Raw genomic sequence first — 21,360 nt, 5'->3', positions numbered from 1 at the left:
TTCACGATTGCGTCGCTCAGATGTGAGCAGAAAGGACTGCCGCGTTTATCCAAACAAAGAGGCGAAATGATCGATTTGGGGAAGGCGGTCGACGAAAACTGAGTTTGTGCTTCAGAGCAGTGACGAATCGGTCTCTAGGGGGCGGTAGAGTGTTTTTGACAAAGCGGACAATGTGGATTAGTGTGGTTCCTGATCCACTTTGTCCCTAAATAAACAAAAGCAACTGCGAGGAAGAGGAAGCGTCACCGGATCCTGAGCAGCCCAGAAGTGAGTTGCGCCGCGTTGCCTTTCAAACTTTACCGTCTAAATGAAATCCTGTCCTTTTAGCCAGGGTGGCGTTTAGACCGTCCACAATTTTCGGAAACCAGGGTGGATCTTTTTGTAAGTTTCTTAGCTAGCTGAGAGGGATCGCTCAGTGGGCAGATTTTTACTGTCAGCGTGAACGCGGTTAGCTGCATTGAGTCGTCACCACATCTGCCCCATTATTCCAGCCTCTGGGAATAATGGCTGGTTTCCATCAAGCCCAGTAACTTGCGGGCTCGGTAACTTGCGAGTCTTTCCCGTGCGGCTGTTTTCCGGCAGCTGGCGACCCTCTTTGTCATACTGTTCAGTTGGCGAGGCAGCAGGTTTCCCTGCATCTTTAAATGTGGCTAAGCGACGAGCTACGTACTGCAATCGCGGATTTGCGTGCGACTGAAAGTCACATTCGTGTTTCCATTCAAATCGCGTATTAAACTCTACAGCTACAGCCAGTCACTTATTTACTATTATGGGGGGTAAGCAATTAGTTAGCTGGCATTTCCTGGTGTGCGATCATTTTTATGCACTCTAACTATTCTTGCAAAAGCTCTCTTGCTTGTCTGGCTGTGGGTCTGTATTATTGTTAATATTAACCGCAAATCTAAGAAAAATAGCAAATATAACAAGCAATCAGTGATGATTATTACTGGATCTGATAATTATTTTGCGACTGTGAGCTGAGTTTTGCTGGAGGATCACTTTAAGCGGACCGTATCCCCCAGTGCTGGTTAAACCAGCTACGTGTGGCAGCGCTTCGGGTTTGATGACCCAGGCTTATCGGCACATGACATTTTCAGGCATTTTTGGGCTGGGGCCAGAATGAATGTTACGCATAAACGTGTGCGGGCTTTCCCTGCAGCGCATTATACAAGGGAGTGATTTAGTTGTGAAAAGCAGAGTTGAGTAACAGCTGTGTGACTAACCACGGGCAATACGGAGATCCAGCTGGGAACCACTCCCGAAGCCTCACCTGTGGGGGATGGGGGGCACTGTGGGCCAAGCTGTTAATTTGAGAGAGTTAACATAGTCTTTAATGATTTGATACTTTATTTTGGGTGCTGGAAAGCTGTTTAATGTGAGAAGTGTACCAAATCAAGCCAGTTTCAATACCTTCCAGAGACCCCCAAGGACCCCTGAAATTCTTCCTCGTGTTGGTGCCAAATCCGTGGCCATGGAGGCGCAGGTTAGTGTCTCTCTCTCTCTTTTTTACATTTTTTATTTTTCCCTTGCCAGCCATACCCTCTTTCAGAACTCCTGCAGAAACACCCAGTTTACAAGCAAATTTAAACCTCATCTCAGTAAAATTAGTCATTACTAAAGGGTGCTCATTTTATTTCATTCAGACAAAAGCGAGTTGAGTTTGAGTGTAAATATTTGCAGATGCACTGGTTTGTGTTGTGTTGGTAACATCATAGGTTACCTGGCCTGAACCTGTTGTATGTAAAGATAGTAATGCACTTGGCAGGTGACGCTCACCGTGCCTCATAGGCGTGGTGCATTAGGCTGGCATTGCGTCTGGATGCTCTTGGTGACGTGTGTTATAGCAGCTAGCTGTTTTACTGTGCTGATCACCTGTTGGTGGCTAGGTGTGGTGTTAGCTGGTGCCATTGATCTGAATTTAACACACCTGGGGAGCAAAAGGTTTGGGATTGGTCTACGGTTGCAAAGGGGCAGTGAATTTCTGGAAACTTTCCAGAAACCTTCCATTCCGTGGGAAGTTAAGCTGGCGAGTTTTGGAAAAGTTGGAAACTTTATGGAAATTAACAGAGAATTCCCAGCATTCTGCGAATGATTGGGATTCTGATTCTGATTGGTCTCCATCTCCAAGGAGTTGGGTGGCAGGAGGTTCACTGAGATTTTGTATTTGCCTCAGTTGAAGCAGCGTGTCTTCACCGGCGTTGTCACTCAGCTGCAGGACCACTTTGGGATGGTCGATCAGGAAGTGCACTTTCAGATGAGGTAAGAATCTTCATCAGGAAAAATACGAAAACCTTTCTGATGTTTTTGTTGGGTGTAGATCTGGGCGTGGAGGGTAGAGACATACTGATATTTGTGGAGTGTTTAGGTGGGTGGGGGATTCAGGCTGATTTTGTCCCTACCGATGTTGAAACCAAACCCACAGCCTTTGGGATATACCAGTGATTGCAATCGTGGCTCTCTTTAGATATTAATAACATTTTGTTGGTATGAATACAACGTTTCTTGTTGTTGTGATTTATTACTTTGCATTTTTATCTTGATAGCCCGTTACTGACGCGGGCTCCAAACTCGGATGCAAGAGATTTTACTTTGGAAAAGACTCGTAAGAGTGAGCTAACCCTCCCATTGCCGTGTCACCTGTTCCCAGTGTGGTGGTGGGCCGGATACCCCAGCTGGGGGAGAAGGTGCTGGTGAAGGCAGTGCTTGATCCATCTGTATCCGTCAGCTGGACCGCGCAGAGGGTTCAGGTCCTCAATGGCCAGGTAGGTTACCAGTTCAAGACCCCAAAGTGAACACGTTGGAGTACAACTGCACAATGAACCTGCCTCACTGCTTCATTCCACTCGCGGTTATTCCTGAACGGAGAGATTCTGGAGCCTTTTCACAGTTTTTCTTCCCTGTAGCTGCTGTCGTCTTGAGTATGTTTGATGTATTTTTGGGGAGCCTGGGAAGATCCCTCTATAGAATAGTAATGTATTGTACACAGAAAGGCAAAGTACTGTTTTTTTTCCACCTTATGATTAAGTTTTGTTCTTCCTCCAGCCATTCAAATCTCCGCCCCCCCTTCTGCCATCTATGGCGCCAAGCCAGAAGCCAGGGATTCTGGGAAATAAGCCGCAACCCCTGCTCAAATCCCCCAAAATACCCCCACTCATACCCAACATGCAGCAGACACCCCCGAAACGTGAGTGCTAGTGACCCACACTGCCTGTGGTGTTAAGGTTTAACGAAGGGAAATCTGAACTCGGCCAAAATAAAGTTGTATGTTGTTTTGGGTGGCTAAAAATATGAAATAAATAGCCAATATGTTTTTAAAATCTTGCGAAAATGTGATTTATATGAACGTTTTATGTACCTATCATGACGCTGAGTAATTATTCCTTGCGACCATATGTTGCACATCTCTGTCTCTCGCTCTCTTTCAGCTGGTTTGCTGCAGACTCCCCTCCAAGCTCCGTGGGGGGCACCGTTCGATGGATGGGGCAGCGCCAACAGGAAGAGACACAACGAGGGGATGGGGAGCCGCCGCGGGGGGCGCTGGTGAGTGCGGTCGGACCTCACGCTGCTACGGGCCTGTGCTGTGCTTGTAGCCGCTGTGTCACTGCAGGCCGTCCGCACGGTGCAGATCTAATGGAGTTTCTGGCTATACAGGTGTGTGTGTGTGTGTGTGTGTGTGTGTGTGTGTGTGTGTGTGTGTGTGTGTGTGTGTGTGTGTGTGTGTGTGTGTGTGTGTGTGTGTGTGTGTGTGTGTGTGTGTGTGTGTGTGTGTGTGCGCACTCACTAGATTCTGATTCACTTGTAAGTGTCTCTGCAGGATAGAAATTGTCCCTTTTATTGGAGACGCAATAAAGAATCCGCTTAAAGACAATGACGGCACACGCCAGCTGTACTGCGACATGTAAATCGATTCCTTGCGCGTGATGCATTTAAAAAGAAACTGGGGAAATTGCTTTTCATTAAAATAAACCATTATTGAAGAGCTTGTAATATATCCGAAGACAGACGCAAAGTTTTTCCATTAAAAAAAAAAAAAAAAGATATTTTCTTAACAAAAAAGTGTAATACTGACAAGCAGTGATGCTGAATTATTCGTATGCGAGAGATTTGGCTCAGGCTGATCGTCACAGTTTGGTCACATGAAAACCTTCCTGCTTGAGAGGTTTCTTCTGCTCCTGCGCCTGCATCCTTGTCCCCACGCCTCACCGCCTTTCCCCAAACCCCAATCGCAGGGAGGACGGAGGCCCTTGGGGGGGTGATGGCCTACACCAGAAAAGGCGTCGCTGGAGGGGTATGCCGGAGGAGGGGGCTGTGAAGAAGAGTGTGCCCCCTGCTGCCCAGAGCTGCCCCCTCTTCTCCCGCTTTCCCAGAGACAGGTAGTTTGCCAGGAGACTAACATGGCATCCGGTGCTTTTACTAAAGGGAGCCGTTTATTAACGTGTGCCTGTGTCCCTGCCCCCCCCAGCTCTGCGTGTGACAGCTTAGAGATGCGTAGGCGCTACCCCCACCTGCCCCTCCCCGACAACTTCTTCCACCTTCAGCTCTCCTGGACCGAGAGCTTCTCCCCTGACCACAGCTTCATTCTCTCCGGTCCTTGCCGCTTCCACATTGGCTTCCCCCAGCCTTCGGCGCAGGCCACGCCCACATCCACCTCTGACTCCGCCTACACTGCCAAGGTAATGCACATCCGACACACTTAGGTAGTCAGCTGGTCCTTCCCACAGGTTCATGTGCTGGGGGGGGTGATGAAACCCCACAAGGTTAGTCATAAATATGAATTATGAATTTAATATTTCATATTAAATATGAATGAATATATATAGTGTATATTCAGCATGTGTGTCTTCCTCCTCAGGTGATATTGCTGTCCATGCCCGGTGTAGAGGAGCTGTACCAGCGCTGCTGTGGCCTCTCACAAGTGCCGCAGAAGGCACAAGGGGGCGCTGTGCACCCTACCACACTTATTAAGGTTTGCGGTCATTGATACTTATCCACCCCATGTTTATGTGCTTCTGGTGTTTAGATGCTTGCTTTAGAGGTTCGTCCTTCTGTTTGTCTGCACCACAGTTCCTGCTGGCCGAATGCGGGGGGGAATTCCGGATCCTCGGAGGCCGTTGGCTCTCGCAGGCGGATGGGGCCAGTCCCGCCAAAGACCCGCTCTCCCTCATTCGTACTGCGGTCCGGTGTGTCAAAGAACAGGCGGGACTGGACCTGGGCCCCTGCAATCAATGGTGGGCATCCCTGGCTGGATTCTGATTGGCTGCTGCACTGTTTATGATAGCCAGTAGGTGGAGTGTTAGTCAGTGAGCTGATTCCTGGAATGAATTTTAAACTGATAGATGTAGAGGGAGGCGCTTATGAATGAAATGAGGGGTGGTTAGCATTGTTGCCTCACATCTGGAACTAGGGTTTGAGTCCCCACCAGGACTCCATGTGTGTGGAGTTCGCATGTTCTTCCCCGGTCGTCGTGGGGTTTCCTCCAGGGACTCCATTTACCCCCACAGTCCAAAAACACGCTGAGGCTGATTGGAGTTAGCGAATTGCCCTTTGCCATAATTTTATGTGTGAGCTCCCTGGACGTCTTGCACAGGCACAGGATCGCAGAAGTGAGGTACCTGCATGATGGCGAAGCGGAGACCACAGTGTTATTCCTGCCGGACATTTGGCGCGTCGTCCCCGGGGTGGAGGAGTGGGAGGCGCTGAGGACCAAGGCGGACGGCCAGAAGGAGGTCTGTGACGCTCTCGTTTGGCTGCACCGACCCGCGTGTGACTCGCTGATGACGGCCTGCTGCTTGGACCCATAGTGCTGGTTTGTCTCCCAGCAGTGGCTGCCCTTCCAGGTTGCTGTTATCACACTTTCACACCCTTCCTCTCCCAGGATGAGGTGCAGCCCCCCCTCCCCGCGGATCCGTCCCTGCTTCTGCACCCCTGTCCTCGGATGAACCTCTCAGTGCAGCCCCTCTCCTCGCTGCTGGAGCCCCGAAGCTCCCAGTCGGCGGATGCCTTCGAGGTATTTCCTGCCTCAAAGTGTGTGTGTGTGTGTGTGTGTGTGTGTGTGAACACCACCGTCCTGGAATGCTGCAGAGCATAACTAAAAATCAGGGCAGCCTTGGACACCCATCAGGCCTACAGCATGATCATGTGATCGGCACTCACTGTCATGTGATCTGCAGCAACCAATCATGTGTTGGCGGGGGGGGGGTGGGGGGGCAAAGGAATGTTGCCAGAAAAATGACAAATGGCTGAACAGAGTTCTTTATACAGAACAACTCCAGTAAGAACAGAAGCGAAAGCGAATTACTCTTTATTGCCAAGACATGGATTATGCAACAGCTAATGAATATAAAATGCACACATCCATCCATTTTCTGTAACTGCTTATCCAGTACAGGGTCGTGGTGCTTGGAGCCCGTCCCAGGAGGCACAGTGAAAGACGCAGGGCACATCCCCCCCCCCACAAACACACACAAAGTGTGAGCAATTTAGAGACACAGATTCATCGGGAATCCTGTGCAGTTCTGAGAAAACATGCAAGCTTTTCCTACACAGAGCTGGGTGCTGGAGTCCGTCCCACCGATCAGGGGGTGTGAGGACACGGTTCAGCGCCTCCGAGCTGCTGTGAGATGCAGATCAGCGGATAATGGATAATGAGTCACGATTAGGAGCGCCGTGCGTGTGCAGAGCATGACCTCACATGTGCGCTCTCCCTCTCTCCCTCTCTCTTTCTCTCCCTCTCCCTCTCTCTCTCTCCCTCTGGCTCGGTCCCCCCCGCAGGTGGGCCTGATGGCGGAGCTACTCAGTGAGATACTGCAGAGAGACTTTGGCCTCAAGCTCCATGGCAGTTTGTGCCGGCTGCCCCAGAGCCCCCGTGCCAGGACTGCAGAGGGGGAGGACGGCCGAGCGCCTTCCACGGTATAGCCTGTACCCATGGGTCAGGGACACACTGACCACTTGTATTTTGATACACTGATTGTAATGGTTGTTGTCTTTAATAGAGCTTTGATATTATTTCCTCAAGCAAAAGTGAAACAAAAAGCACGACACGGTTGAGAAAATAAAATTACACATTATTTCCTGGTTATGTCTTTGCAAAACAAAGGCCCTCCTTTCAGCTCCCTGCTTTTGAAACGTCTCCCTCTGGTGGCTAGGAGGAGGAGCTGCAGAAGCAGGCTGGACGAGCCCGGACAAGAAGCGGCTCAAAGGACCGCAACTGGAAACTGGGCCGTCAGCAGAGGGAAGACGATGGGGAGAGTGAGGAGGACCAGGCGGACGAGGACACGGACGAGGAGGCGGAGGAGAGGGACCAGGGCCACAGGGAGGAAAAGAAAGAGAGGGAAAGCAGTGAGTGGAAAGAGTGCCAGCATCCATGATCAGTCTGGGTCTTACTGTGACGTCATCCGCTATTCTGATATAATACTAATACAACAATCGGGTATAGTAGCACTTCTAAGACGTGCTCTTTCAGCAGTTAGTAGATGGATGATGATGCTGATTATTGTTATTTAAAGTGTCATTAGGCAAGATTGATGTACGTGTGTATTCTGATACATAACACCTAATAATAGATAATTGGGATGTCATTCTTTTTTGCCTGAAATTTTCCTACCTCTGCAGGGACGACGGGAGAGGAGGGGAAGACGCAGCCTGCAGCACCGTCTAATGTGGAGGGTAGTGCTGCCAAGGAGGGCGTAAGCGTTTCCTGTTCATCTGTACTGACATGGGAATTTACAGGCGTGGTCCTGGAGCGGAGCAGGACGGACCAGTCGGCTGAAATTCGTAATGACGCATGCTGCTGTGTGACTGGGTGGGAGTGTGAGACTGCGATCGTGTCTCCTGCAGGATGGGATCGTGGTCTTGCCCCGCTCCGTGCTGCTGGCCTGGGTCTTCTTCGACCGACCGCTGGCTGGCAGCCTGAGGGAAGCGGACCTGCAGGACATTCTGCTTTCGCTGGGGCTCCACCTCACTCCCGGCCAGGTGATGATGCCATGGGTCCTTTCCTGCTCCACATAGCTTGTGCGTGATACTCCAGCTACTTAGCATTACACCTGTAGTGTAGTGATCCGCTGAATCTCTGTCTGCCAGGCAAAGGCGCTGGTGAGCAAGGTAGCCATAGGAGGGCAGTGTCACTACCGGAAACTGGCTGCCCGTTGGGAGCAGCCTCAGGAGCCAGAGCAGCTAAGGACGGACCCCACGGCACAAGGTTCGAGCACTATCCTGCGCGATACGTGCACTGTCACTATTCAGAGAGCTTGGGCAGCAGGTGGCACACTGGTAACCCGGAAGGTTGCTGGATCACATCCCTGGAGAGGCCCTGAATACCTTATGAGATGTACTTAACCTGAATTGCTCAGTCAAAATTTCCAATTATTACCACTTGAGCATAATAAACTTGCTATAAGCTTGTTTGTAAAAGCATAAAACACAACATTCAAACTTCCGGTGAACTCGCAAAATGGGATTTCATGTGATCTAGTTGCATGGCTTTTTTTTTCCCTAGGAAATACTGCCCTCTTGCCTTCAGCCCCATCAAAGTGTGGCGTTTCCACCCGGCGATCCGGTGGGAACAGCAACGTGGACGTGGTGACTCACAAGGGGACTGTGCTCAACATTCCCAACCTTCTACAGTCCCTGCAAAAAGGGGAGACCAAATGCCAGGGGCTGGTGCAGTGTGTCGCCTCCCTGCAGGCCAGACTGAGTAATGCAACCCATCTCTTCACTGCTGCTATTTGATGCAGTTGCTGCTTGTTTAAACATGAGAAGGGCACCCTCTAGTGGCTGCATTTGTCTACATTCTCCTACACAGACAGGAAAACGTCCATTTCAAGAAAGCAGATGTGCTTTCAGATTTAGTATTTCAATTAACTGAAATGCATGAAGTGTGGGTGCTAATGTACCTCCTCCGACCCCTCCCACCAGCGGAGCTGGAAGCGGGGGCCGCCACCCTGTCAGCCCTGCGGGAGGGCCAGGAGGACCTGCAGGAGCAGTTGGAGCGGGCGGAGAGGCGGAACGCAGCCTACGAACGGAGTCTGAAGGAGAACGCCGGTCACATGATCACAGTCATCGAGACCATGCAGAAGCTGGTGGATAAGGTGAAGCCCAGGGAGCCCCAGCAGTGACGTTTTAGTCAGCAGCCGTTCCAAAGTGACTTCCCCATTTGATATTGCTGGATAATTTATTGAAACTAAGGTTCAGGACCTTGTTCTAAGGCAGTGTCTCCCAGTCTGGTCCTCAGGGACCCACTGACGGTCCACGTTTTTGCTCCTTCCGAGCTCCCTGCCAGACAGTTCACATTTATGCTTCCTCCCAGCTACAATGTGGACTGTCTGGCAGGGGGCTCAGAAGGAGCAAAACATGGACCAGCTTTGAGTCCCAGAGGAGCGGATTGGGAAACACGGCTCTAAGGTACAGGAGTGGAACCTTGGCACCTATCAGAGTCCACTCCCTCATCCACTGTGGCCTGTTCTGTGTGTGTTTCTGTCGGACAGACCACCAGCCTGACAGAGGCGTGGAGCGACGGGGAGGAGAAAGCCTGAGGGGGGGGCCGTGCCGACGGGACCCTGGATAGAGCTGCGCCGAGCCCCGCAGAGGCGGCCGGACGGGGGGGCATTTCCAGTCACATCCACGTGCTCCGACAAACTCATGCTTAACAATATTATGCAGCTAGTGTACTGAAAAGAAACATCTGTGGGTAAAGGAACAGGAGAAAATGTCATGTCAAGAATAAAAATCAAGTATAACGTCAGTTCCTGTAAAAACAAAAGCTAATAGCCGTATGCTTCTGTCAGACAGCTAAGGCCGTGACGTTTTGTGAGACAGAGGTCATTCACTGCTTTTAAAACTGTACAGAATTATTAAGGTGTAGGATATTCAGTGGCTGTGATTAATTCATAATTCTTGTTTAGGCTTTTTATTCTGAGTTTTTGGATTATGGTGTTGAGATACCAGGGCAGTTTAATGTTATTTTATTTTTTCCCCATTTAAGTTGGGGAGGACTAATGTTTATTCACTCGTTTTCTTAATCAAAACGTATATTTGTATGTGCACTCTAAGTGTCCGACCCCTGAAGAAGCATTGGATTTAAACTATCCGAAACGTCTGCTATTTCTATATTAAAGTGCTCCAAAACAGCGGGACTATTTAGTCATTTCACCTTTTATGGGAACGTTACCACAAACATTTTGCCATTTTTTGGAAATGTGGACGTGTTGAATAAACTCATTTGATTGTGGTATGTTTATTTTATATATGTGGCAGTTTCGGTATTCCACCAGTTAAAGGATCAGAAACGATTTAATCGGTCATCAAGAACCGCACTGGCCCGTCTATAGTTATACCAGTCATTTTATGTTTTATTTTGCTGGTAGATTCCTGTGAAGTGCGCTGTGTTACTTCACCTGTAGATGGCGTATTACGTAACGCAGTATTTACCATTAAAGCGTCGTTTGTACATCGCGGAAGGGCTCGTTTAAATATGCGGGTGTGGGGTTGGTTTCCAGTTGGATGTGATCAGTTACGCATGATCGCCATCCCACCTCGGCCTGGGAGTAAAAATTAAAGTCAGCAGAATCAGTTTTAATTGGTATAAAAGTGTCTTATGGAGAGCAATTATAAATCCTATTCATAACTCAGCTTTTTCCTTGTTCGGTTACGTACCCCGGACGAGTACGTTACGTACGTTTCCCAAAAGGGAATCGTCTACGGTTACTGTGGTAGATTACGGGTAATGTTTTAATTGTTTTGCAGCATGTTCAGCTGAATGAAATGGGAAGAGCAGTGAGTCTCTGCTGTCTGATCCAGCGCGTCCGCCGGCTCGGACAGTCCGCGGAGGCGGGGCACATGCCTGTCGCACCGGGGGTTAGGGGCCCTGTACGTGCAGGGAGTTGATGCGTCGATGAGTTAAATCAAGCATGAAGCATCGTCATCATCATCAAACACCTTGCTGTTTAACGAAGCGGCTGCAAATCCTGTGAAGGTGGTAGAAATTGGGGGGTTATACCTGGGCGCTCCGTGTTTGGCGTCCCCACACGGGAAGCAGCACGCCAATCCCACCAGTCCCAAGGTACCGCTCATATTATTAGGCTACATTGTATTCCAGTACACTGAGGTCTAAAACATAAACCTAAGAAAATCCTGAACATTTCGTTTGCTGTACAGTTGTAAAAGATCGCCACTTACCGGTGTTACCCTGCAACTTCGCATCTGTAGTCCGTCATGGAAAATCCCACCAGCCCCTTTAACCTAGATCCACTTGTGCCTTACAAACGACAGTAAATTAACGTCTGAGTGACCTGCGTTCACACGACCAACTATAACTATGAAACTATATCGATGCCCGCAGTAACACCTCTGCGCTTTGTTGTCTGTATAAGGAACACATATACACAACAACAGTCAGTCGTGTCCATATCAGTGAAGATCGAGTAAACTAGTGGGCTAATGGGCCTATCAATTATTATTCCTGCAGACATCTTTGCAAACAGTGTAATGCAGGCAGCTTCACTAAACACACGACTTGCACGTGCGTCACTTCAGGGCACCTGCTTTGCACACTGGGATCAAATAAACCAAGTTACTGCTGTCTGGGCTCCATAACAATATTGTTTAACAGCTGATCTGCTTCTAGGTCCCCCCTAATGAGAAAATGAACGTTTTACAAGTTTTGGCGATTTATACCATCTTCACAAAAACCGGTAGCCACGATTATTAACTAATAATCTAACTAATAATCGTTGATTGTAGAAGACTATATTCTGCTGTTTTCCGGTGAAATTTCGGTGACTAGTCTTGATATTTTAATCGGAAGAATTAACTCTGATCTCCAATCGTCTCGGAGCTGTATGCAGCGTTTTGCGCCACCCACCTACATATCTGATGCATGCATAACCCCAGTTAACCCCTTTCTCAGCTTTTGAGGCCAGGACAACCGATCACTCCGAGTGGACGCTGCAGCACAAAAAGATCAACCCTGAAACAATACATTGTAATTTTGTGGAAGCGTAATCTACTTTTGATTTAAACCCAAGTCAATCTAAATCAGTTCAAAACTTTAATTCACAATGTTCTTGTATTCAATACTTGCTTGGACGTCCGCTGTACTTATCTTAAATATATGGTTAAAAGCAAAGATGTACCGACCAAAATGACGCGACCTTTCTTCTCAGCTGGCCGGCCTAACGCGTGCGGTGACGTCATCGAATGGGACAAGCTGAAGCTGGTGAGTTTTAAAAATTTTTTTATTTTTTTTTTTGTTATTTTAAAACACGTATTGTTTCATATCCCTTACGACATGCCACGGTATTTGATGGATATTTAGTAATAAAGCGCAAAAAGCATTAAATAAATGCTTTGAATCGACCCATAATCAGGTTCACAAACCCTGTACTAAGTGGATTAAAACATTTTCCGTCCCTGACTGATGAGTTAGATGGACATGCAGCTTCGTTTGGCTGCTACAGAATGACGTATCATTTATTATAGCCTAAGCTGTTGTAAGTTTCAATTATTAATTTTGTGAAAATGACTTGAGTCCCTCTGCGATGGATTGGTGCCCCATCCTGGGATGGGTGGCCCGGAGCCCCCCGACCCTAAGTAGGATAAATGGTTTCAGAAGATGGATGGAGATGAGTTGCAGTTTGAGTTTACATCCTGAGTTCAAAACAGTCCGTTTTTCCTACTGTAGGCCTAATTACCGGGCACGGAAAAGCCCACCTAACCGTAATATTAAAAGGTCCAGACGGGTTTTAATTTTGTTTGTGGTGGAAATTCTTAGGCCAAATGAAAAGCTGCGAATGTTAAAAACGGAATTGTATTTACAAATATTTCATGTGTCGGAAGCGGGAAGATAGAAGCGCCGAAGGGCAGCTGTGGCCCGCAGAGAACGGGACAGTGGTCGTGCCCTTTGTCATCAGCCCAGCGCTAAGTAAGGAAGCCGGGCCCTCGACAGAGACCCAAGCACCGGCTCAGTGCGATGGTATTGAATTTGCTTCCTTCGTTTCGCAGGAAACAAGACTGCTGACATCAGGGGCGCCTTCGAATTAATTTCGCAGAAGACTTGCGTTGTGTTTAAGGAGCGCACGACTGACACAGACTATCTGGAATTTGTCATCGGCGATGGGTAAGTGCCCCTCGTGTGGAACCGGGCGTTGACATATTGTAGGAGCCCCTGTTATCTTAATTAATTTTAATGATCACTGCATCCAATTATGGCAAATGTACTTGGACAGAAGTTGATATAACTTGAATTTTCAGAGCTGGGTAATGACACAAATGAAACAAAATCTCAGTCTGGACTTTTACTCTCTGGACCTGAATTACCCAACTCCTGTGAATTTTAGTGAAGTTTCAGGGTTGTCATTAGCTATAGTATAAAAACGAACTACATGGACGCCCCATTTGGCGTCTGCCACATTTTGAAATGTTACGTTTTCAGCCAAACCCTGAATAACGAATTTTGGTTAAATCTCGCCCCGTTTCCTTTCCCAGCTGCGCCTCTTTCGTGGGTCACTGTGGCGGCCGGCAGCCGGTCTTCATTGGCAAAAAATGCGCGACGGGCAACATTTGCCACGAGTTGCTACACGCGCTGGGATTTTACCACGAGCACGTGCGCAGCGACCGCGATGATTACATCACTGTGCAATACCAGAACATTAAGCCAGGTAATGATGCCTTTCAGACACCCCTAGTACAAAACAAATACCAGCTGTGAGCACCTGCAGGCCATTTCTGCATTTTAGCTCTTTGCCCCACTGCCTCTAAGATTACTTATGCAATATTGAACTACTGTCCAATTCATTCAGCTTTGCAGCTGTTTTCTCTCACCAGCTTCTGTTATTCATTATTATGGAAATGAATCTAAATGCAAACTGGTCCAAAGAAGCTTGGCATACAGTTGACCAGCGTTTCTCAACCCTGAAGCACACATGCACCACATAATCAAGAACGCAGAATACCTGGGACAGGTGTAATAAGAGTTGGGAGGCAGCAACAATGTGGACTGCTGTGGGGTGTCTGAGGACTGGTTGAGAAGTATCACCTTTGACAATGGCTGCTTTTTCTTCAGGAAGGAAAGAAGAGTTTTTTAAAAAAGATATCAATGGCAAGGATTTGCCCTACGATTTAAACTCTATCATGCATTACGGGAGGTGAGTGTTTGTCCTGAAATGCTGTTAGTTAGTGTGAGCTCCTGTAGTGTTTCAAGGTTGTGTTCAACGTTCCAGCTATGAATTCTCTGCTAATGGGCAGCCAACAATTGTCGTCAAGAAAAAGGGAGCGGTCATTGGACAGAGGAAGAGTCTGAGCGATCTGGATGTTCAGCGACTTCAGAAGCTATACGCGTGCGATAAGCACTGAGTCACCCTTCCCAGTATCCGAGGTATTGCAGTGGTCCTGTATGTACAGTCGCTTGGGGATTTTTGTCGATTTCACAACTGTTGGTGCTGAAATTTGGCTTGATCTTGGAAATTGCAATGTATTTCAGCTAGTTCTGAACAGCATACTGTGTTTTGTCAAAAAAATATATACTTTGTTGGAATAAATTGCCTTGGGGGGGTAATGGGCAACGTAGTGGCATGTTCTTGATTGATGCTGGATCTGTTCTGTGCTAAGAGGACATTTTGAAATGGAGTTTGTAAAAGGAAGTATGAAAATCACAGTAGTCTCCAAGGTTAAATAGGGATTGTCTACAATTTGGATTTTGAGAGAACCTAAACGGTTAATTTAGTACTACTGCCCATAAATCCAATAAACTCAAGATTATTTCATAGTTGAAGTGCTTCTTGCATATATTTATGATGGTGGAGGTGACCTTGAAACTGTTTCGTTTCTAGCTGACCAACAAACTATGTAGGGAGGAGACGTATTTAAGGGACTCCAGCCCCGAATTAAGTTCTAGTAACGCTGTTGTCCTGTTGCAAAAGTGTTTTGAAACTTATAACATGCAGCAAATTCATTAAAGGCTTCTAAGAAAATCTGTCGTCATGTTGTATGTGGGTTTTGGGTTTCTGGGGAGATGACGGTGGGGGGCTTCTTGGTAGGTTTTCCCTACTTGTGCCGTCCCGTGACTGATATTAGTGTTCCTGCTCAGTTTTCATATTTCCACAAGATGGCGCTATTTAACCACTAAGTAACTTGCCTTGAGGCGTACATACAAGTAAATGACGTGTAATGTCGCCTCAGAAAAAAAAAATCTGCCCTAATACTTTCATAATATTATTGGTCATTTGTGTGTGTGTGTGTGTGTGTGTGGGGGGGGGGGGATGGTGTTGGACAGTGTCAGCATGGTGAGAGGTGAAACTATTGTGATACTTCCCTCTCCGAAACTCAGGTTTAAGCTGAGATCAGCAATCTACCATTCCGGTAGGTAAAGAATTAAGTAATGGAAACGGTCATGGTCGGCTTTCCAGACTGATGTGGTGCTTCCACTGCGTCTGCCATCTGGTAAAATGATCCATGGGCAGCAGTACTGATGCTGATCCTTTTCACTCCAGTCATTTCGGGTGTCTTCTCGAGCCTTTGATTCATTAAAGCAGCCCCCAAGCCTTCTGTGAAATATTCTGTGCCAGAATTAGTGGGTCATTTTGAATGTTTATGGGGTTTTAATTGCACAGGTCGTTTTTTCTGAAGGATTATATTTAGGGAGACGATCCAGAGAGTAACATTTACCATTCAATCCCAGAGTATAATTTCAATTATTTCTAAATCTACCTACTTTAAATTGTAGAACAGCTGGTTTTGAAGGTTGTGTATAATTTAACTGGCACTTGAGATTTGCCTGGACATTTAGATGAATTCGTCTTTTAAAAATACCCACCTCAATAGAAGAATTAGTGGTTTATTCATAAATTCTCAGCTTTTGTCTGAACAAATGTGCAGCTAACAGTGTGATAAGTCAAAATAATACTACAATTTTCACATTTCTCATAACATTCAGAGTTTAGTGATCATAATCAGCTATTAACATGTCTAACATAGTATTGTCCAAAGAATACAAACTTTTTTTTTATTTTTTATTATTATTTAACATGAAGCTCTGGAGAAGAGTTATGTATATTCTCGAGGCAGATTTGTGGGTGAGATGGACTAACGCTGGCTTTTATAATGGCGTTAAATGTCGCTTCAGATCCGGACAGGAAGGAACACTGGGATGACCTCGTTAGTCACGGGCTTCCTGGATGATGGACTTTATTAGTTCTTTTCTTTCTTTGCTTGTGCTATGATTTACAGGTTTGCTTTCATGACCAGAAAGTGTTTGCAGTTATTACAGTGTAACGCCAACTGCATTTTTCTATGCCTTTGCGACATTTGCAGTTTAGCTGATATGTCGTTTTTTTAATGTTGCCTTGCTTATCATGTCAGTGGGCAGCATTTTGGCCTCACAATCTCCAGTTTACATGCTCTCCCTCTGTAATAGTGGGACTCTTCTTCCAGTCCAAAATACATGCTGTTAGGTGAATTGGTACCTAAATTGCTGCGTGTACCCTGCGATGAACTGGCATCCTGTACAGAACGTCCCCTGCCTCATAGCCTCTGGTTGCTGGCATAAGTGCTGGCATCACTGTAACCTTGTGCTGGATAAGCAGCGAGCTATTAAGTGTGTTAGGCTTTAATCTGCATGAATGGCATGACTTAATAAAAGCATAAATTAAACTCTGGTCTTGGTAGGAGGACATCTATAATTTCACTATTTTAAGTAGATGGATGTTCCATTTTTGTCAGCCTTTGCATTTTTATAAAAAAAATTCTGGCTGGATGGTCACGGGCTGTGTTGACAAGCTGACTGAATGTGGTTACCATGTAAATACAACTGACTATAATTTGAGTCGCATACTTTTCATGTCCAGCTGAGATTTGGGTATTAAGAGGGGCTCCCTGCTGAAACTGCTCATCTCTTCACAAGCTGGGGCTCGACCGGTGTAGCGGGTGAAAGCTGAGCCTGAGCTGGGGGGTAATCAGGGGCGAAACCCTCTCTGGCACACGAGGCAGGGGCAGCCTCAGCCGCTCGCCAGGATATCTTACTGGGGCGATTCGCCAGTCTGCTGGAGACTCCGAACGAGCCCGTTTGAGTGTGTGGTCACAGATGTCGGGAGGAGTAACCTTCGGGACAGTGACATTTGCGTAATCGAGGCGTTTGCTGTATGCTACACCCAGCCCAGGTCAACCTGAAATGCTGGAGGGGGCTGTGATGTCCCAAGTGCCCCAATGGAGTCATGGTACGCAGGGGTATCTGCGTGTGAGGCCTGGAGCCTGGTAGGATCACCCTTGTGTTGAAACAAAGTACCGCATAGCTTGTGTTCTTGTAAAAGTCCCGCCTGCCATTTGTGATATGCAATGAACTGGCATCCCAAATAGGGTATCTCCCGTTCTCGGCTTCCTTGATAGACTCCCCTCTTACAGTACTCTGCTCCTTACAGTCTTGTAGTACTTATGTAGATGATGGGTATAGATAAATATCATATTTGCTGCAAAAAATATTTACCCACGTATAATTCTTTAAAATATATTTATTTGCACAGATATAATTACACACTTTGTCAAACGATGAGTCAGCTTGTGGAGAAATTGCAAGGGAACGGAGTAGATTTGAGAAAATATGATAACGGATGCTTTGCTGAAAGAGAGATTCTGCTCAAGCTGAACGGAACGGGGTCTTTCCGTCAATCCGTTACTTAAGGACGGAGCCCGAAGACGGGGCGCTACCCGTGACGCCAGGTTTGACAGCTCCGTGCCAAGAGGGGGAAACGCGGCGGTATTAATGCTGGGGCTGAAGCGCAGCGCTCTCAGTGCGGGAGGAGGGAGCCGAGGTGTGCAGGCGGTGCGGGCGCTGCAGCGGGAGGCGACATAGCCGAGGCGGATATGAGGCACCACGGGGGCGCAGGGGGCTCCTCTCCTGCAGCCAACACTCGCAAAACGCCGACTGTCCTGGGAAATAAAACCAACCATATGAGCGGTTCATGATAAGGAAAATGACATTTCGTCTTATTTTTGACTAGAACTAAGTTTGATCATCTTATTGCGCCGAGAACATTTTTAAAATATCGCGATGGGAAACTTCTGTGCGCGAAACCTTTTATTTTAATTAGATGTGGTCTACAACATCATGCATTAAAGGTAGGACTCAAAACTTTCCCAGAATACTACTAAGAAATCTTTACCTTTTGGTGGTCATAATTGATGGTCAATTAACTTAATCGTTTAGGAACATTAACTGGTAGGATAATTTTTTTAACCCTAATTTTACACTCTCCGATTGCTCTTCGCCTAAATGCATAGCTGTAATTATTAAGCTTTTACTAAATAAGAAAACGTAACAATTTGCTTCTCTTCTCCAGCCGGTCAAAATGACATTTTAGACTTTTAAAACACGCGAAACTGTCTTTCTCTGCCCTAAGTACGTATTTTAACGAATCATACGGCACAACGACAAGTCGTGGTTCTTTTAATATAGGATTTAAAATACGAATTGGCTTTTTGAATTGTTTGGCCGTGCAATATGGCAAAACATGTAAACAAAGTGCCTTGGATCCGCTAAATGTCATGAACCTTCTTTTTGATTTGATTATGAAATAAAGGACTAATAGTTACGAACAATAAGAAACCTTGAGGACGAAAGTCATATGTCCATCGTCTGCTGGTGAGAAAGGGCTTGATTGAGGACACAGCGTTTCTCCAACAGGACCAAGAAACGCTTTTAATGCTGCTGTTTATGCCTCCTTTAATTTAAAAGTATTTCTGTTAGACGGGAAACATTCTTTTTTAAAATTTTATTTCAATTTTTTTTTTTTTTTTTTGCTGTTACCTCTCAGAACCTCCACCGACCGGTTTCATGATGGATTTCTCTCTGGATGGTGCATGCAAATCAGTTTGGCTTGGTCTGGCCGGCAGCAACCTCAGTACCAGCGGAGGGACGAGCGGCTCCGGTCTGGCGTGCAACCAGAGCATCCTGAAGCATCCGTACTCGCTGGCGGCCACCGCTGCCTTCGCTACCACCATCACCACCATGATGCTCTTCACCATCTTCGGCAACATTTTGGTCATCATCGCCGTGCTGACCAGCCGTTCCCTCCGCGGGCCCCAGAACCTGTTCCTGGTGTCGCTGGCTGCCGCTGACATCCTCGTGGCCACGCTGATCATCCCCTTCTCCTTGGCCAACGAGCTGATGGGTTACTGGTATTTCCACTCGACGTGGTGCGAGATCTACCTGGCGCTAGACGTGTTCTTCTGTACCTCGTCCATCGTGCACCTGTGCGCCATCAGCCTGGACCGGTACCTGTCGGTGTCGCGGGCTATCAAGTACAACGCCCAGCGCACCCCCGGGCGCATCAAGGCGGCCATCCTGGTGGTGTGGCTCATTTCGGCCGTCATCTCCTTCCCCCCCTTACTCTCCATGAATAAGAGGCAGGAGAGCCAGCAAGGCCCCCAGTGTCAGCTCAATGACGAGCGCTGGTACATCCTCTACTCCACCGTCGGCTCCTTCTTCGCCCCCTGCCTCATCATGATCCTGGTCTATGTGCGCATCTACCAGATCGCTAAGCAGCACACGCGCTGTCCGCCGGGGGAGCCCAGGAAGGAGGGTGTCACTCATGCCTCGGAGGTCAAGCCTCAGGCACAGCAGAATGGCAGCGGCAATGGCAGTGGTCTGGATATCGCTCAGAAAAGAAGCCTGCGGAGACCCCCTGACCTCGCCGTCCCGGCTTTGGCCGACAGGGGACAGGCCGAGCAGCCTGCCAACTCCCATGGCAAACTCCCCTCGCCAACGCCAACTCCCAGTCCAATAACGCCCTCTCCCATCATCGGCCCCAAACCCTCTCCACCCACCGGCGCCGCCATGGTCAGGCTGCCAGAGGACATCTTTAGACGTGAGGAGAGGAAGGGTACTATGAGGCGAAGTATCGACAACAGCAACCGTGACAGCTCCAGCTCGGGCTCAGATGTAGAGAGGGGGACTATCGGACCCCGAGGTGACGGGTCCTCCAGCTTGGCAGGGTCTCCAGGCGGTGGGCTTCTCACCCCAGGCTCAGCACGGCGCTGTAGAGAAACTGTCGCCACGTCGGAGGGAACGGTATTAGCTGAGAAAAAGGCCAGCCTGGAGAACACGCCCAACACCGCCCGACGAAAAGCCCTCGTCAACCGGGAGAAACGGCTCACCTTCGTGCTGGCCGTGGTCATCGGGGTCTTCGTGGTCTGCTGGTTCCCTTTCTTCTTCTCCTACAGCCTGCAGGCCATCTGCCCAGAGTCCTGTAGCCTCCCGCAGCCGCTCTTCAAGTTCTTCTTCTGGATCGGCTACTGCAACAGCTCCCTCAACCCCCTGATCTACACCATCTTTAACAAGGACTTCCGCAAGGCCTTCAAGAAGATTCTCTACAGAAGCAGAAAGGACACGCTCTTCTAGAAGGTCGCTCCGCCTTTGAGAGGAGGCAGAGCTGCTTCGGGGATGTCCGTAGTGCTGAGGTGGTGTGTGATTTCTTGAATGCGTGGGGTTTGCTGGACATTCGTCTCCTGTGAAAAAAGACTTGATGACCTTCTAAAGAAGCTTTCTTTAGAAGATTTGAGAGAAGGAAAAGAACATTTTTGAAGATATTTGGACAAACTGCTAGAATTTATGTATTTTGTTGTGGAACCTAAACAAACATTTGTGTATCTGTAAATATCTTTCTATTATATATTTAGCTGAACATAAAGAATTCACAGGACTATTGTAAATTTGAAGAAAGATTAACCGTATCAAAGATATGGTTTTAGAACAGGTTTTTAAGGCATTCAGTTAAAAATACACAACATTTTAAATGGAGACTCTAACTAAAATATAATAATTTTGGCAGATTTAAATCGCCATCGCATTTTACCCCCGGGCACAAGAAGGTTTCGAAAGAGGAAAAAGCAGGAGCTGAATGATGCACTTTTTTGGGGGGTGGGGGAGTGGATGTGTTTTTTAAGGTTTTTTAATGTAGGTATTTTTCGTCCTTGTATTCCCCTCACCCCCCCCCCCCCCAACATGCCTTTTAAATAACTGAATGTTGTATCCTGAATATCACAAGCTGGCCAATACATTTGCCGGTGCTTTCTCTCTGTCTTTTACTTTAACTCTATAAGGTGTTAAACCAAGGGCTGCTGGTTCCATGGTAGCTGATGAAATGGATGGTGGTGGACCTAACCATCCTCTCCCCGCTAGCAGCAGACAGGCACGAATTTGCTAAAATATAATCTAAACAAAAATCAGAAGCTGGATTCTGTGTGTAATTGTCTGTGTGGGGAAAAAAGCTCTTTGGCATTGTGACTGCCTGTGTGATTGTCTGTGTGGGGAAAAAAGCTCTTTGGCATTGTGACTGCCTGTGTAATTGTTATGCTTCTTGCACACAGCAGCCCAGC

At 47.5% G+C, this 21,360-nt stretch overlaps 3 protein-coding genes and 1 long non-coding RNA gene across 4 annotated transcripts; 3 read left to right on the top strand and 1 right to left on the bottom strand.

Annotated features, from left to right (window-relative positions):
* The first annotated feature begins 24 nt into the window (after positions 1–24).
* ccar2 (cell cycle and apoptosis regulator 2) lies at positions 25–10,225 on the top strand. Its single transcript, XM_049019869.1, has 20 exons — positions 25–267; positions 1,418–1,483; positions 2,174–2,259; positions 2,648–2,762; positions 3,043–3,184; positions 3,426–3,540; positions 4,230–4,373; positions 4,463–4,673; positions 4,853–4,966; positions 5,065–5,228; positions 5,588–5,726; positions 5,876–6,007; positions 6,772–6,909; positions 7,146–7,338; positions 7,612–7,685; positions 7,837–7,971; positions 8,080–8,197; positions 8,495–8,692; positions 8,914–9,086; positions 9,483–10,225. The coding sequence occupies exons 2-20, from the start codon at positions 1,472–1,474 to the stop codon at positions 9,528–9,530; spliced, it is 2,451 nt and encodes an 816-aa protein (XP_048875826.1). The 5' UTR covers positions 25–267; positions 1,418–1,471; the 3' UTR covers positions 9,531–10,225.
* A 292-nt stretch (positions 10,226–10,517) lies between these two features.
* LOC125746180 (uncharacterized) lies at positions 10,518–11,446 on the bottom strand. Its single transcript, XR_007398872.1, has 2 exons — positions 11,173–11,446; positions 10,518–10,961 (listed from the first exon to the last, which is right to left on the bottom strand). It is a non-coding gene; the product is annotated as an uncharacterized LOC125746180 (long non-coding RNA).
* A 69-nt stretch (positions 11,447–11,515) lies between these two features.
* LOC125746177 (blastula protease 10) lies at positions 11,516–14,764 on the top strand. The gene is made up of 7 exons (XM_049019871.1): positions 11,516–11,687; positions 12,159–12,211; positions 12,832–12,916; positions 12,997–13,111; positions 13,480–13,652; positions 14,057–14,138; positions 14,214–14,764. Exons 1-7 carry the CDS (start codon positions 11,639–11,641, stop codon positions 14,344–14,346), a joined length of 690 nt encoding a protein of 229 aa, XP_048875828.1. The 5' UTR covers positions 11,516–11,638; the 3' UTR covers positions 14,347–14,764.
* Positions 14,765–17,789: 3,025 nt separating this feature from the next.
* On the top strand, positions 17,790–20,520 carry LOC125746221 (alpha-2B adrenergic receptor-like). Its single transcript, XM_049019971.1, has 2 exons — positions 17,790–18,102; positions 18,798–20,520. The coding sequence occupies exons 1-2, from the start codon at positions 18,075–18,077 to the stop codon at positions 20,381–20,383; spliced, it is 1,614 nt and encodes a 537-aa protein (XP_048875928.1). The 5' UTR covers positions 17,790–18,074; the 3' UTR covers positions 20,384–20,520.
* Positions 20,521–21,360: the final 840 nt, after the last annotated feature.

The sequence above is a fragment of the Brienomyrus brachyistius genome, chromosome 7, assembly GCF_023856365.1.
Source record: "Brienomyrus brachyistius isolate T26 chromosome 7, BBRACH_0.4, whole genome shotgun sequence".
In the NCBI taxonomy this organism is placed as follows: Eukaryota; Metazoa; Chordata; class Actinopteri; order Osteoglossiformes; family Mormyridae; genus Brienomyrus; species Brienomyrus brachyistius.
Note: the sequence above shows the minus strand (reverse complement) of the source record. Positions and strands in the feature narration are given on the sequence as shown.

Coding starts and splice junctions, on each gene's coding strand:
- LOC125746221 (XM_049019971.1), top strand. CDS start 18,075: ATGTGGTCTACAACATCATGCATTAAAG. Junction 18,103..18,797: donor TACAACATCATGCATTAAAG/GTAGGACTCAAA, acceptor GTTACCTCTCAG/AACCTCCACCGACCGGTTTC.
- ccar2 (XM_049019869.1), top strand. Junction 3,541..4,229: donor AGCCGCCGCGGGGGGCGCTG/GTGAGTGCGGTC, acceptor CCCCAATCGCAG/GGAGGACGGAGGCCCTTGGG. Junction 5,229..5,587: donor CTGGGCCCCTGCAATCAATG/GTGGGCATCCCT, acceptor CGTCTTGCACAG/GCACAGGATCGCAGAAGTGA.
- LOC125746177 (XM_049019871.1), top strand. CDS start 11,639: ATGAACGTTTTACAAGTTTTGGCGATTTATACCATCTTCACAAAAACC. Junction 13,112..13,479: donor GAATTTGTCATCGGCGATGG/GTAAGTGCCCCT, acceptor TTCCTTTCCCAG/CTGCGCCTCTTTCGTGGGTC. Junction 13,653..14,056: donor ATACCAGAACATTAAGCCAG/GTAATGATGCCT, acceptor CTTTTTCTTCAG/GAAGGAAAGAAGAGTTTTTT.